This window comes from Sus scrofa, chromosome 6 (genome assembly GCF_000003025.6).
Source record: "Sus scrofa isolate TJ Tabasco breed Duroc chromosome 6, Sscrofa11.1, whole genome shotgun sequence".
NCBI lineage: Eukaryota > Metazoa > Chordata > Mammalia > Artiodactyla > Suidae > Sus > Sus scrofa.
In genome coordinates, this window is record NC_010448.4 from 60494319 (window position 1) to 60510766 (window position 16448).

At 46.8% G+C, this 16448-nt stretch overlaps 1 protein-coding gene across 1 annotated transcript; it reads left to right on the forward strand.

Moving 5' to 3' along the window:
• Positions 9860 to 15600, forward strand: LOC100739613 (zinc finger and SCAN domain-containing protein 5B-like). Its single transcript, XM_005664900.1, has 5 exons — positions 9860 to 10222; positions 10824 to 11030; positions 11931 to 12084; positions 12455 to 13097; positions 15516 to 15600. Exons 1-5 carry the CDS (start codon positions 9860 to 9862, stop codon positions 15598 to 15600), a joined length of 1452 nt encoding a protein of 483 aa, XP_005664957.1.

A 16448-nucleotide genomic window follows, 5' to 3' on the forward strand; every position in this document is an offset into this window, starting at 1 on the left:
CCGACTAGGAACCATGAAGTTGCGGGTTCGATCCCTGGCCTCGCTCAGTGGGTTAAGGATCCACTGTTGCCGTGAGCTGGGGTGTAGGTTGGATCTGGTGTTACTGTGGCTGTGGCATCGGCTGGCAACTACAGCTCCGATTCGACCCCTAGCCTGGGAGCCTCCATATGCCGAGGGCGCAGCCCTAGAAAAGGCAAAAAAAAAAAAAAAAAAAAAAAAAGGCAAAAAAAATTGCAAATTATGGTAAAACACGTGGAACTCAGAATTCATCATCTCATCCCCGTTTAAGTGCGCCGCTCATTGACGGGAGGACATTCACTGTGTGGCGCAGGTGTCACCACCGTCCGGGGCCAGAATTCATTCTGTCTTGCAAAACTGAACCTGTCTCCACTCAGTAGGAACTTCCCAAGGCCCCCTCCCCCCCAGCCCTCCATAACCACCTTCCTGCTTTCCGTCTGGAGTCGCCGTATTTGTTCTTTGGTGATTGGCTGGTGTCACTTAGGGCTGAAGTCCTCAAGGTGCATCTGTTTGGCCGTCTCTGATGGGATTGTCTTCCTTTTATGGCTGGATAATAGGCTATCACCCTGGGAAGCTTCAAAAAGATCCTTGCCTGAGCTCCTCCCTAGAAGAAATAAATCAGACCCTCTAAGGGTGGGGCGAAGGCGTGGCTGCCGCCTGTTTGTCCTCTATGCTCCTGGAGATCTGCTGGAGTTGGGAGCCTCAGATTTGGAGAGAGCCTCTTTCAATGCTGGTCCCCGTGGTGCTGGCGGGGGGGCGGGGGGGGGCGTGGGCAGGGGGGAGAGGGAGGCTTAAATGTGAGGCCGTGGGAAGGAAGGATTGTACGAAAGGGAGTGTTAACTGCGAATTAATCTCTACGCCTGTCCTTACCAGCACTGGGACTAGAACAGAGTATCCTCAGATCCACAGCTTTGACAGGTTTCTCAGCTACGACCAAGACCCCATTCCAGGGCTTCCCACCCTGGGCGCCAGTGACACTTAGGATGGCATCCCGCTCTGGTGGGGGACTGTCCTGTGCATTGGAGGATGTTAAGCAGCAGCCCCCATCACCACATTTCCACTGGCAGAGCACCCTCTCCCCAGCTGTCACATCCAAAACCATCTCCAAACATTACCGAATGTCCACTTGGGGAAATATCACCCTGGCCTGAGGATTCCTGCCCTAAAGGATAGTAATTTGCGGCGTGGGAGTTCCTGTCATGGCTCAGTGGTTAACGAATTGACTAGGAACCATGAGGTTGTGGGTTCAATCCCTGGCCTCGCTCAGTGGGTTGAGGATCCAGCATTGCTGTGGCTGTGGTGTAGGCTGGCAGCTGTAGCTCTAATTCCACCCCTAGCCTGGGAACCTCCATATGCCACAGGTGCAGCCCTAAAAAGCAAAAAAAAAAAAAAAAAAAAAAAATCAAAAACAAACAAAAAAAACCCCCAAAAACTTGGTGGGACGCAAAAAGTCAGAAAGGTGGAAGAAAATTTTGGGGAACTCTTCAAGAACCAAGAAGGGATAAAGAATCTAGAGTCAAGACAAGATATTAGGATTCCCCAAAAGAGAGGAAAATAAAAATGAAAAAATGGAGAGAGGAACAATTGGAAGAAATAATGGAGATACATTTAATCTTTAATACTGAGATTAAAGATGAAAGACCTGTCAGATCAGTAGGGTTCTTAAGACTGAAGAAGAAAAAATTACACCTGGATTAAAAAGATGTGGTATATATACACAATGGAATACTACTCAGCCCTAAAAAAGAACAAAGTAATGCCATTTGCAGCAACATGGATGGATCTAGAGACTTTCATACTAAGCGAAGTAAGTCAGAAAGAGAAAGACAAATATCATATGATATCACTTATTTGTGGAATCTAAAATATGGAACAGATGATCCTATCCAAAGATAACAAACAAACAAACAAAAAACAGAAATAGATCATGGCCTAGGAGAGCAGACTTGATGTTCACAGCGGGGAAAGGGAAGGGAGTGGGATGGATGGGCATTTGGGGGGTTTTTTGGATGCAAACTCATATCTGGAACGGATGGGCAATGGGGCCCTACTTTACAGCACAGGGAGCTGTGTGTGATTGGGTGACTTTGTTGTACAAGAGAACTTGATGAAACATTGTAAATCAACTATACGTTAATAATAATAATAAAAACTATACTTGGTCACGAAAGAGCAAATTTCAAAAATACCCAAAACAAAGAGAAAAACATTTTTAATCTTCCATACACATCGTTTCCCCAGAAATGATGTGAGGCTTTCCAGCAGCAATGCTGGATAAAGGAGGTAAATGAAGCACTACTTCTCAAGTGACAAAGAAAAATAATGTAAATATAATTTTTTGTCCAGCCACATATTCATTCCAATGAAGTGTGTATAAATTCTTGGTTATACAAGGTACTTTATAGCCACATTTTAAAAAGCTGATGATGAGTTCCCCTGTGGCACAGCAGATTAAAGACCCAGCACTGTCACTGCCGAGTCTGGGGTCACTGCTGTGGCATGGGTTTGATTCCTGGTGAGGGAAATTCTGCATGTGTGGGAGCAGCCAAAAAGAAAAGCTGATGGAACATCTTCATAAATAAAAATGCTGTTACGTTTCAAGAATAAATACTTTCAACCCAAATAGCCCTCTGCTTGACTATCTATTATGGAACAGTAAACTTTCAGGGTTTTCAAAATTGGCGTCTAAAACTTTCAAGGGAGGTGGCTCCCAGGTTGTACCATTTGCTCTTTCCTAGCTAACCCTAGCTATGACGGTTCTTTAATGTACTTTAAAAAGCAAATATATATTACTAAGGAAAAAAGTCATTTATAATTTCCGTGTCATAATTGTTAGGGTGTTCTAGAGCCATTTGCATACAATTTAATGTAATTTCATTCCATTCTACTGTTTACACAACAGTTACTTGAAGATGACTGCAAAGGTAAAAGGAAAAGAAGAAAAAGAAAATCTTGGAGTTCCCGTCGTGGCGCAGTTGTTAACGAATCCGACTAGGAACCATGAGGTTGCGGGTTCGGTCCCTGCCCTTGCTCAGTGGGTTAACGATCCGGCGTTGCCGTGAGCTGTGGTGTAGGTCGCAGATGTGGCTCGGATCCCGCGTTGCTGTGGCTCTGTGGCTCTGGCGTAGGCCGGTGGCTACAGCTCCGATTAGACCCCTGGCCTGGGAACCTCCATATGCCGCGGGAGCGGCCCAAGAAATAGCAACAACAGCAACAACAACAACGAAAGACAAAAAAGACAAAAAAAAAAAAAAAAAAAAAAAAAAAGAAAATCTTAAATAGCCTAGGACTTTGGATATGTCATCTATCTCTGTCTGTCAGTCTATGTATGTATGTACATATCTTTCTATTCTGTCGATAATTATCTATCTGCCTATATATTACTTATCTATCTTATATGTATGCATGTATCTGTCTACCTATCATCTACCTGCCGATGTATTATCTATGTATGTACCTACCATGTATATATTATATATGAATGTGTCTATGTGTACACATATCTATCCAGTCTATATAACTAGATGTCATTACATATCTATTTATTTATCTATCATGTATTATGTATGTAGCTATGTATGAATGTATCACTTATGTATCATCTGTCTGTATGCCTATGTATCTATGTATTCTACCTGTCTCTCTCTCTCATCTATTCGCCCATATACTATCTATGTATGTATGTAGTCTAGCATCCGTCTATCCACCTATGTATTATGCATGCATGCATGTTTCTTTATGATCTATCTTATTATATATGTATCTATCTGTTCTATTTTTCTATCTATCACCTATCTTATGTATATATCTATCCTATTATTTTTTCTTTTTCTTTTTTTTTTTTTTTGCTTTTTAGGGCTGCACCCACGGCATACGGAAGTTCCCAGGCTAGGGGTTGAATCGGAGTTGTAGCCGCCAGCCTACACCACAGCCACAGCAATGCGGGATCCGAGCCGTGTCTGCAACCTACGCCATAGCCCACTGGCAACATCGGATCGTTAACCCACTGAGCAAGGCCAGGGATCAAACCTGCAGCCTCACAGTTCCTGGTCAGATTGTTTCTGCTGTGCCGCAATGGGAACTCCGTATCCTATTTTTCTATCTATCTTCCATCTATCTTATGTATGTGTCTATCCTATTTTTCTATCCATCTGTTCACCTACCTACTTATCTATCATCATCTATCAACCAATATATTATGTATGAATGTATCTATCATCTGTCTGTATATCCACATATCAATCTATGTGCTTTATCTATTATCTATCATGTAACTACGTATTGTGTATGTATGTATGTGTCTATAGCATGTATGTATGTATGTCATCTATGTATCTGTCAGTCATGTTTGTGTGTATCCACCATCTGTCATCAACCAGTCTATGTACCTACATGTCTGTCTGTCATCTCTCCGTCTGTCACTATCACCCATCTATGTATCTGTCGTGTGTGTCTCTATCTATCATCTATCCATCAGTCGATCTGTATGCCTATCATCTATCTTTTCTGTACTTATGCCTGCATGTACGTGTGTATCTATCTATCCTTATTGCCATCAGCATATCTATTGTGTGTTTATTTAATCTGTTTGTCTATATTCACATATTGAGTATCTACCATGTAAATGTACTAGATCTCAAGCATCACCCCAAATGCTGATGCAGTAAATAAGACAAAGCATCAGATCTTGGGGAGCTTGCCGTGTATACTGGGTAAACTAACAATGAGAAACACGCAGAGACTTGAATAATACGTATGTTGGTGGAAAGTAAAAGGAGTAGAAATAAATCTGGCTTGAAGGTTCCCAACCAAACCAACTGTGCCCCCACAGGGGACAGTTTGGTGGCATCTGAAAGCCTTTTTTGTTGTCACACTGAGGGGGGCACCTGGCATCCAGCGGCCGGAGGAAGGGGTTGCTGTTCAACATCCCACAATGCACAGGACCATCCCCACAACTTTCTTTTCTTTTTTTAGGACCACAGGTGTAGCATGTGGAGGTTCCCAGGCTAGGGGTCAAATCAGAGCTACAGCTGCCAGCCCACACCACAGCCACAGCAATGCCAGATCCAAGCTGCACCTGCAGCCTACACCACAACTCATGGAAATGCTGGATCCTAAACCCACTGAGCAAGGCCAGGGATGGAACCTGCATCCTCATGGTCACTAGTCAAGTTTGTTTCCGCTGTGCCACAACAGGAACCCCTCCTCTGGCCCATAATACGAGGATGAGAAACTGCTATCGAGGAGCTTGATGGAGGGGGATGTTGGTAGGTACAGTATAACCAGGGCATGGGTCCCCAAAGGACTAGTAATTGTGGGGAGGTGTGAATCAGGTCTGAGGGCCGTCCACACCTACATCAGAGAGAGAGAGAGAGAGAGAGAGAGAGAGAGAGAGAGAGAGAGAGAGAAGCCTGACGGTCCATGAGGGCAAGAGGAAGGTTTGGATTTGCATCCAGGCATTCTGCAAACCCAGAGGGATCAACAGGCCGTTGATCTCCTAAAGCACAGCCTGGGGGGCCGAGCGGAGTACCGCCTCCAGAGGGTCAGGGGGCATCACAGAAACTTTTTTCAATGCTGTCATAATGCTTCTGGAGAGATTTGAGGACAGTGATGGGTGACAGTGGGTCTTGTGCTTGCTGAGTGTCAGACTCTGAATCTATTTTGATGGTGAGGTCATTAGGAATTTGACCACTCACAGGACCTGGGGTGGAGAGCCAAAGATGACACCAAGTTTATGGAATCCAAGAACCACAATTTGGAGTTGTTTGACCGATGGAGAAAAGGCTTGGGAAGACACGTTTGTTGGAGGAAGGCAAAGAGTATTGTTATGGCTGCGCTAAGTTTGCAGGGTCTGTGAGACACACAGGTGGAGCTCTGAGAAAGCACGTGAGCATCTGGACATGGACTGGAGAAGAACTTTCAGGGTAGAGCTGTTACAGTGCTCATCATGGGTGTATAAAACTATATAAATCTGTATGAATAAATAGTAAATTCGCAAGAGATAGTGTTGACTCGATGTGGAGAAATTAGAACGCTGTGCACTGTTGGTGGGAACGTAAAATGATGCAGACTCTGGAGAAAACAGTATGGGGTTCTTCCAAAAGTGAGAAACAGAACTGCCCTGCAATCTAGCATTTCCACTTTGGGGGATTTAAATCAAGATCCCAGAGATGTCTGCACCCCCATGTTCATGGAAGCATTATTATTATTATTATCACTATTATTCTTTTGCTTTTTAGGGCTGTACCCGCGGCATATGGAGGTTCCCAGGCTAGGGGTTGAATTGGAGCTGCAGCCACCGGCCTACATCACAGCCACAGCCATGTGGGATCTGAGCTGAGTCTGCAACCTACCCCACAGCTCATGGTAATGCCAGATCCCCAACCCCCTGAGCGAGGCCAGGGATCGAATCCCCATCCCCATGGATCCTAGTCCACGAAGGGAACTCTGAATGTAGTTCCTTAACCTCAGAGCCACGAAGGGAACTCTGAATGAAGCATTATTTATGACAGCAAAGGGGTGGAAACCATTCAAATTTCACTGACAGCTGAGTGGGAAAGCATACATTTTCTCTGAAAAAATGAAAAGTAATTATTGATACATGAGGAATATTGGTGATGTATGAAACTTCTGTTTTTGCTATTTTTGGATATGTTTTAATTTATATGTTAAGGAGTTTGCTAGAGCTAGACTACATCACTGACTTTATGTCAACTCAGGAACTCTTCACACTTCTTGATTTTTCAAGATGTTGCTTCCTAAGGCAGTTAGGAAAAGTAAGAACTGCTAAACTGACATGGCATTCTCCTTTTTTTTCTACTGGGCTACAACCTCTGGTTTTCTAAATGGCTAATCAGATATGTTCGCCTCACACTTTGCCTGATCAGCTGATTTTAGGTAAAGTCTTCATTATTTATTTACGCATTTTTTTATTTTGCCCGCACCTACGGCATGTGGAACTTTCTAGGCCAGGAAATGAACCTGAGCCACAGCAGCAACCCAAGCCACAGCAGTGAAAACACTGAATTTTAACCCACTGAGACAACAGGGAACGCACCCAAGCTCATTTTTAAATTGAATTGTCTTTTACATCTTTTTTCTAATTTTTTAGGCTGAAGCTGTGGCATATGGAAGTTTCCCCAGGGCTAGGGGTTGAATTGAATGGGAGCTGCAGCCACAGCAACACCGGATCCAAGCTGCTTCTGCAACCTACAGTGCAGCTTGCAGCAATGCAGGATCTTTAACTCACTGAGCAAGGCCAGGGATTGAACCCACGTCCTCAAGGACACTCTGTCATGTTCTTACCTCAGTAAGAGCCACAATAGGAACACCTAAAATCTTTTTTTTTTTTTGGTCTCTTTTTGTTTTTTTCTAGTACCACACCCGTGGCATATGGAGGTTCCCAGGCTAGGTGTCATCGGAGCTGTAACCGCTGGCCTACACCAGAGCTACAGCAATGCCAGATCCGAGCCACGTCTGCAACCTACACCACAGCTCACAGCAACGCCAGATCCTTAACCCACTGAGCAAGGCCAGGGATCGAACCTGCAACCTCATGGTTCCTAGTTGGATTCGTTAACCACTGAGCCACGACAGGAATGCCTCTTCTTTTCCTTTCTTATCTGCAAATTGTTAATAGATTTTTTTTCTCTCTCAGTGCAGTTTCTATGGGATATTTATTTATTTATTTATTTATTTTTGTCTTCTTGCTATTTCTTGGGCTGCTCCCATGGCATATGGAGATTCCCAGGCTAGGGGTCAAATCGGAGCTGTAGCCATCGGCCTACACCACAGCCACAGCAACGTGGGATCCGAGCTACGTCTGTAACCTACACCACAGCTCATGGCAACGCTGGATCCTTAACCCACTGAGCAAGGCCAGGGATCCAACCACAACCTCGTGGTTCCTAGTTCGCTTTGTTAACCACTGAGCCATGACAGGAACTCCTCTATGGGATATTTAATCTACTTGGATTAAATCTAAATTGGTTCCTTCTAGGAACTTAAACCAATTATTTTGCTGACAAGGTAATAGGTAGAAGGGATTTTAATCCCCCCCACCCCTACTCTGTATAAGTTGAGACATTTCAGCTCTGGGCACAGTTTAGAAGCCTTCCCAGACTCCAGAAGGCTGAAGCCAAGAGGATCCTAAGGAGGTAAGTTATAGGCAAGAATGTGTACTGAGGGCAATTGAAAATTAGACAGATTGAGGCATATTTGGAAAGTTTGGCTTTCTACTCGCCATGCCTTAGCTCAGAGACCTTCTGGCTCGTCCTTGAACCCCATATTAACTCTGATTGACTGCTGGACTCTTCTGTGAGATGAAAGGAATGTTTCCACCCTCCATGATGTGGTTCATTCTTTTTTAAACCAGGGTTTCTCAGCCGCACCCTTTTGATCTTTTGGCAGGACAGGTAGAGCATGCTTGAAAAGGACATTGATCTGAAATGGTCTGAAATAAGACAAGGTTGTCCACAGTGGGTTTTTAGGCAGATGGGGGTCTGTTGCAATCCTTCTGTAGAGTATGTGGATTCGGGGGGACTTCCCTGGGCTTTGACCATCCAGAGGGTAAAATAAAGCTGAAGACAGGGTCTGATCCCTCCAGGATCAGAGCCCAGGTTTCTGTACCTGGCACGCCATGGTTCTCACCCACTGTATGCTCAGTACCCCTGGAGGTGCCTACGGTGTGCTCAGTACTCCCCGAGGTGGATAACGTGAGCCTGCTGGGATTTGCTTCCGTGGTTCCATGTATATCTTCGATGCAAAAAGAAGCAAAAGCGATTAGAAAATTTTTAAAAAGTGATGGGCCCATCCAATCCCTGACTTCTCCCAGATTTCCAGGAGCAGGAGACCACTCTTCATTTGCAGGATTTCAGGGGCTCTTTTCTCGGTTCTTTGCAAATCTCCATTTCTGAAAACATCCAAGTGCTTTGGGTTTTGAATCTGGTTTTCTGGGATGAGACTGAATCTCTGTGACCCAGAGAGGCAGCAAGTGGATTAACGGATTACCGAGGGTGGGGATGGGGAGGGTGGGTGCGGCCAGAAGCAGGGGAGTGACTGTTGGTACAGGGTTTCTTGTAGGGTATTGAAAAGGCTATCGGACTATGAGGTTGACGGTTGTCTGACACCAGGAAGGGGCTCGGTGGCATGGAACTGTGTACTTTATACATTAGGAGAAAAGTGGGAGTCTAATTCTTGTAGGACTCTTTTCTGGCTTTCCTTTCCTGAAACAAATGCATATCCTGGGATGAACACGGACATGCTTCGGAGGGAAATCTCAGCTTAATATTTCCAACCTTCCTCTGCTACACAGAAGTCTCAGGTTCTGCATTATTTTCCTGTGTTCTTCTGTAGAATGATGACGAACACAGTTCTGCCTCATAGCTCATCTTGACAAAATGACAGAAAAACTGATATTATTGGTAAAAATCAGTCGTAGACTTCCACACAGGGTTATCCCATTTGACATGAAGAATCAATGGTCCTAAGTTACAGATGAGAAAGCTGATGCTCACTTTTTGTATATTTACAAATTGGAAGCTAGGGGGAGATCCTTTTCTTGTAAGGTGGCTGCCCGAATAGTAAGAGAGTTAACGTCTGAGCTGTGAAATCTTGAACCAGTGGGGGAATGGTGTTCAGTATTGGCATGCGGGATGGAGGGGAAAAGAAAGGGGTGGGATACAAATAAAACTCATCGAGTTCATTCTTTTTTGCCCTCAGGCTTGTGAACAGTGAAGCTCTTGCTGAGAAGAGCAGACCACATCTCTTCTAATCGGTGTCAATTCGCAACCTCCTGTAGAAGCTTTTGCCCAGAGGCCCATCGGCAAATTCTTCCAACAGTATGGCTGAGGAACAGACACTTTTCCAGGGCCCTGAATCCAAGCCTCCAGGTCCTGTGCCACGCCAAGGCACACTTGCAGAAAAGCCAGACAGTGAATCCGAAACCTGGCATGTTCGCTTCAGAACTTTTATCAGCTCAAAGGAATCCAATCCCATCCAGGATCTGAGGAGACTCCGTGAGCTCTGCCATCTGTGGCTGAGGCCAGATCTCCACACCAAGGAGCAGATCATGGACAGGCTGGTGCTGGAGCAGTTCATGATCTGCATGCCTCTGGAGTGCCAGGTCTTGGTCAAGGAAAGTGGTGTGGAGAGTTGCCAAGAGCTGGAGGACATGCTGATAAACCAGCAGAAACCCAAGAACTGCGTGAGTAGGACCCTCGTGACTGTTTGGGGCGGGGGGGGGGGGGCGGGGAGGAGAGCTGGGACAGGAAGCTTCAGGAGGAGGTTGAATAAGATAGGACCTGAAAGGGTGGATCTAAGCCAGTGGTTCTCAAAGGGTGAGAGTTTGCATGGGGCATTACTGGGAGATCTTTTTAGCCATCCCCACTTGGGGAAGGCTGCTCTTTTATTTTTGTTTTATTTTATTTTATTTTATTTTGCTTTCTACAGCCGAACCTGCGACATTTGGAAGTTCCCAGGCTAGGGGTCAATTCAGAGCTGGAGCTGCCAGCCTATGCCACAGCCACAGCAATGCAGGATCTGAGCTACATATGTGACCTATACCACAGCTCACTGAAACACCGAACCCCCAACCACTGAGGGAGGCCAGGGATCAAATTGGCATTCTCACGGATACTAGTTGGATTCATTTCTGCTGCACCATGACGGGAACTCCTAAGGCTGCTCTTTTAAATGAGCCCTTCCCATGAGGTGTCCTTGTCTGGAAGGATTAACCTCACATGCCTTGAGTGCCGCCTTCCAGGTCTGGTAGGACACTGATATCACTTGACTTTTTCCCCTCACAGACCATAGTCCATGTAGGAGGACAGGACTTTCTTGTGCGAGGCTCAGATGTTGACACGGTTGAAGCTGAGGCCAGGGACATGGATGATGAGAGAGCCCTGTGCAAGGAGCCTCTATCCTCTGTGAGCGAAATACATGCAGAGAACGGCCAGCAGGAAAGCCAAGAGCTGCAGAACTTCCCTGATGTCCAGGAGCCGGCAAGAGGGCAGGTGAGTATGTGATGCCCTGAACTTTGGAGAGAGGTGGGGAGAAGGTAGAAGAGGAGGTGGTGTGTGTGGCTGCTCGAGTAATTGGAGACCTGACAAAGGACAGAAATGGACCCATTCACCTGGGGAATACTCACGGATGCACTGAATCCCTAGATATTTTCAAGCCAGGGTGAGAATGAAGACTCATCTGTCTTTGTCCCTCCACCATGAAAGCTTGGGAGAAATAAATCCAGGCTCAGTGGAGTGGTGCTCGGTCCATTTTTCAGGGGTGGACATACTGACAGCTGCTTTCCTCATGGAGCTATTTCCTCAAAGGCACTTCATATTTTGCAATATTGTCAATACCTTTTTTTTTTTTTGGCCACACCCTCAGAATGCAGAAGTTCCTGGGCCAGGGATCAAACCTTTGCCACAGCTGAGACCTGGGCCTGGAGAGTGTAGATGTGTCTTAAGTGGGCAGGAGGACGGGGTAGTTATTGACTTCCAGTGAGTAGAGAACAGGGATGCGTCTCATCATCCTACAATCCATGGGACAATCCCCATCACAAAGGCAAGATATCCACAGGTGCGGAAATCAGGAAACCTGGACCTAGCATCCTTTGCTTCCAGAGTCAGGGGCACGGAGAAGTTGGGATGACCTGAGAATTCAGAATGCAAACTGTGAGGTCTTTGCTTGATTGAAAGAGGTGGTTGGGCTGGAGGAAGGACACACTTGGGGATCAGGAGATGCTTATGGATTGGAGTGATGGAGTGGCCCATAAGAAATTAGACCACAGCCCCCAAAGTGGTACTAGGAAAAGTCTCAGAATTGGGAGATGAGCGGGATGGGGAAAGAGCAGACGCAGCTTTCCATGGGATATCATAGATGGTTATTGACTCTGCTCGCTTACCCCTCGCCAGGATAAGAAAGGTTTCCTGCCAGCGACCATTCCTGACCCACGTGTACGGGAGGGTCGGACACCCAAGGAGAACATGGAGCAAGACCTGGTGGAAGACAAAGAAGACACAAGAACCCCCACTCAGTCTCAAGAGCCAGAGCTTCGGAAGGGTCCTGGTGAGTCTGGACAGCTGGAATTCAAGGAGGCAGTGACTCGCCTTTGATGGCAGCAAGGGGCTGGGGACCCAGCATGACCATTCCTTGGGAGGGATGGGGTTTCTCCAATGCCAAACTTCTGCATCCTTGCCTTCCTAGATTGTCCACTCCGCAGACTCTCAGCTTGGCGGGTGGATGGGAAGTTCCCAGCCAACCTCAGTGTTTGACCCCCGTGAGACTGGTGTCACGGAAAATGTCCCTTGGCCCATGGGGTGTGCCGGATCCCTCCTTTCAGCAGCTGCTGGGTGGACAGAGGGTGGGAAGAACCCTGAAGAAGGTGCCAGTGTTACGCATGGGGATGCTGACCTGCCTTGCACCTCTTCTGTTCCAGAGACAGAAGAGCCAACTGCGGGTGGAAACAGAGGAGAATCGGTGAGGCGTCTGACACGTTCCAAACGCAGACGGGCCAGCAGTCTCACTTCCCAAGAAGGGCTTCAAGAAGGAGCCCCGTCTTTGGACACAGGCAGATGCTCAGGACAACCTCAGACCTCTTCTGCTTGTTCAGCAGGCAGGGTGAAAACAACCAGTCATGCCAAGGGCAAAGAAGCCCCGGGAGGGACAGACTATCAGTGTCGAGAATGCAACAAGAGGTTTCATTATAGGTCTCAGTTTACTCTTCACAAGAGGACACACACGGGAGAGAGGCCCTTCCAATGCAGTCTTTGTGCCAAAGCGTTCATGCAGCCCTCGGACCTGCGAGTCCACCAGCGAATCCACACGGGCGAGAAGCCATACCGCTGTGACACCTGCAGCAGGGACTTCACCCACGATTCCACGCTGCGAGCTCACAAGAGGACCCACACCAAGGAGAGGCCTTTCCCTTGTGAGCAATGTGACATGGCCTTCAGCCACCGGGGGAACCTCAACGTCCACCGACGCACCCACTCTGGGCTCAAGCCCTACGTGTGTCCCGAGTGTCACGGCGCCTTCCGCCAGCTGGGCACTTTCAAACGCCACCAGAAAACACATTTAAAGCGACCCCTAGGAGTTCCCATTGCGGCTCAATGATAAGGAACATGACTAGTATCTGTGAGGACGAGGGTTTGATCCCTGGCATGCCTCAGTGGGTCAAGGATCCAGTGTTGAGCTGTGGTGTAGGTCACCAATGCGGCTCTGACCTCTCGTTGCTGTGGCTGTGGCCTAGACCGGCAGTGACAGCTCCGATTCGGCCCTGAGCCTTCAAAATTCCAAATTTCATATGCTGAGGGTGCAGCCCTAAAAAGCCAAACAAACAAACAACCAAAAAAACATGGTCTCCAGTAATTCTTCCATCAAGTGGGAGTCCCCTGGGCCTGAGGAAGGAAATTAACGATAATGTACCACCTGTGTTGTCACGATTAGCCCAATTCTGTCTCTTCTCTCTAGAGCTGCAAGTTGATTCCATAGCCTGTAGCAGCAGGAAGGAAAGCTGGGCTCTGTCTCTGGATGGCCATTGTCCTTGTGAAGAAATGGATATCAGGAAAGTGTCCTAAAGGGGTCTTGCCTCTGGCAGCTAAATTCAAGACCTCACGACATTTCTTCTCCTTTAAAATCTGGCTTCCTAGAATTAAAAATAAAACCGTTGGATGGAAATCCATTTTCTCACATTAGATGGCGTAAACATAATCGGTAGAGATAGGAACTAGATTAATGGGTTGCCAAGGGTGGGGGGGCAGGGAATGGCCATGGCCTTTCTTGGTACCGAGTTCCTTCCGGGGGTGATGAAAAAGGCTGGGGACTGGACGTTGATCCCGGTGTAAAAATGGGAACGGACTGAGTGGCACAAAAAATGCACACCTTCTGAAAGGGAAAATGCTTTGTCGTAGGTTGTGCGTTTCACCAGCATACGAACATATCTGTCCAGGAGCTTCATTCTCTTTGGATTCTTTTGTGCATCCCTTCTCCAGAACTAATAAATATCCTGGTGTCAGCAAGGAAACATATTAGTCTTTGGCTAATATGTCCAACCTCACACACTATATATACTACAGAGAATTCGCAATTTGGAAATCATTTTCTTTTTTTTTTTCCCAATCATGACTCACACAGTCCTGCCTTGTAGCTTGTCCTGATTGAATGATACGAAAACAGATATTACATTACAATCAACTTGAGGCGTCTCACACATGGTGAACCTCTTGAATACACCGTAGAGAAAAATATGGCCCCAGATAACAGATCAAAACCTCACTCCCACTTTTGTACATTTAGAAACCAAAATCTGCGGAGCCACCAGACACCTCAGCTTCTCTTTCCTGTAAAGGTAGGCGTCAGAAGATTCATGAACCAGGTGAATGTCTGTTCCATGTGAAATATTGGACCAGTTCGGGAATGGTGTCCAATAGTGGAAGGAGGGAATCTGGAGGAGATGAAAGGGTGGAATAAAATGACACCGATTCTGTTCACTGTCCATGCCCCCAACCCTGGCCTTCAGAAAAGGGAATCTATTGCTGAGGAAATGCAGTCTGCCTCTCTTCCAATAGGTGTGAGTTAAATAGACACTGGTTTCTAGAAGTGTTTACTCAGAGTCCTTAAGGAAAATTCTTCCACCAATAGGGCTATACGAGAGACATTTTTTGAAGTCTCGGAATGAGTAAAAGACAGCCTTGGATGAGTGCCACCAGTGTCTGAGCCATGCCAAGGCACAGGTATAGAAAAGCTAGACTCTGAACCCCCCCCACCCCACCCCCCCGCAGAGTGTCACATATGCTTCAGAACATTTAGCGGCTTGGAGGAATCTGACCCCATCCAGAACATTTACATGGGAGATAAGAAAAAGAGTAGGTGACGCCAGATGGATGACATTCTCAGATCTCTAGTCTTTGACTGTTGAGCTCTCCAGGCAAATAAGCAGTTTTGCACTAAACCAGGACAACCAATCTTGCTGTCAAAAAATGCAATCCATAAAAGTCTAAAAGATAGAAAATAGAATAAAGGAAGCCTACCACAAACCAATATGAAGCCTCTTTATGTTTTTTGTCTTTTGTCTTCTTAGGGCTGCACCTGCGGCATATCGAGGTTCCCAGGCTAGCGGTCCAATCAGAGCTGTAGCCGCCAGCCTACACCACAGCCACATCAACACCAGATTGGAGCCGCATCTAAGACCTCCACCTCAACTCACGGCAACACCGGATCCTTAAGCCACGGAGCGAGCCCAGGGATCGAACCCTCCACCTCATGGTTCCTAGTCGGATTCATTTCTGCTGCACCATCATGGGAACTCCCAATATGGAGCCCTCTTGAATTAAAAAAAAAAAAAAAAAAAAAAAAGTTTCTCCTGGTGGAATTGCCATAGGAATTCGAATCCACTCAGATGATCTAAAATGGTTCCTCCCAGGACATTAAACCAATCACCGTGCTGATTGGGTAACCAGCAGGGCCTGCTGGCATTTCCCCCAGCTCTGTATACGTAGAGATATTTCAGCTCTGGACAACGTTTACGAGCCGGTCCCAGATGCCAGGAAGCTGAAGGCAAAAGGGCTTGAAAAATGTAAGTGAAGTGAGGGAATGTCTAAGGAGAAGGCTAGCAGTCAGGAGAGATGGAGGAGAGGTTTGGAATGCTCGGCTTTCAGAATTCCCGTCGTGGCGCAGTGGTTAAGGAATCCGACTAGGAACCATGAGGTTGCGGGTTCCCTCCCTGGCCTTGTTCAGTGGGATAAGGATCCGGCGTTGCCGTGAGCTGTGGTGTAGTTCGCAGACACGGCTCGGATCCCGCGTTGCTGTGGTTCTGGCGAAGGCCGGTGGCTACAGCTCCAATGAGACCCCTAGCCTGGGAACCTCCATATGCCATGGGAGCGGCCCTAGAAAAGGCAAAAAGACAAAAAAAAAAAAAAAAAAGGAGTGCTTGGCTTTCTATTCACCTTGCAGTAGCTCGGGCGACGTGTGAAAGCAACAGATCTCTCCCAGCTCCATACTCAACAGTGTGGTTGATTGTTGAGCTGGTCTGTGAGATGAGAAATATGTTTCCAGGGACTCCATGACGTGGTTCATTTTTGAAAGAAGCACTTCCGAAGTGTGGTCCTAGGGACATTCTTTTTTCATTTTTGGTTGCTCCAAGGCATGTGGAGTTTCTGGACCAGGGATCAGATCCAAGCCGGGCCTCCGTCGTGACCTAAGCTGCAGCTGTGGCAACATGGGATTCTTAACACCCTCTGCTGGGCCAGGGATTGAACTCGCATGCCAGCACTCCCAAGACACTGCCGATCCCGTTGCGCCACAGCTGGAGCTCCTCATTTTTTTTTTTTTTTTGGTCTTTTTGTCTTTTAGGGCTGTACCCGTGGCATATGGAGGTTCCCAGGCTAGGGGGCCAATTGGAGTTGTAGCTGCCAACCTACACGACAGCCACA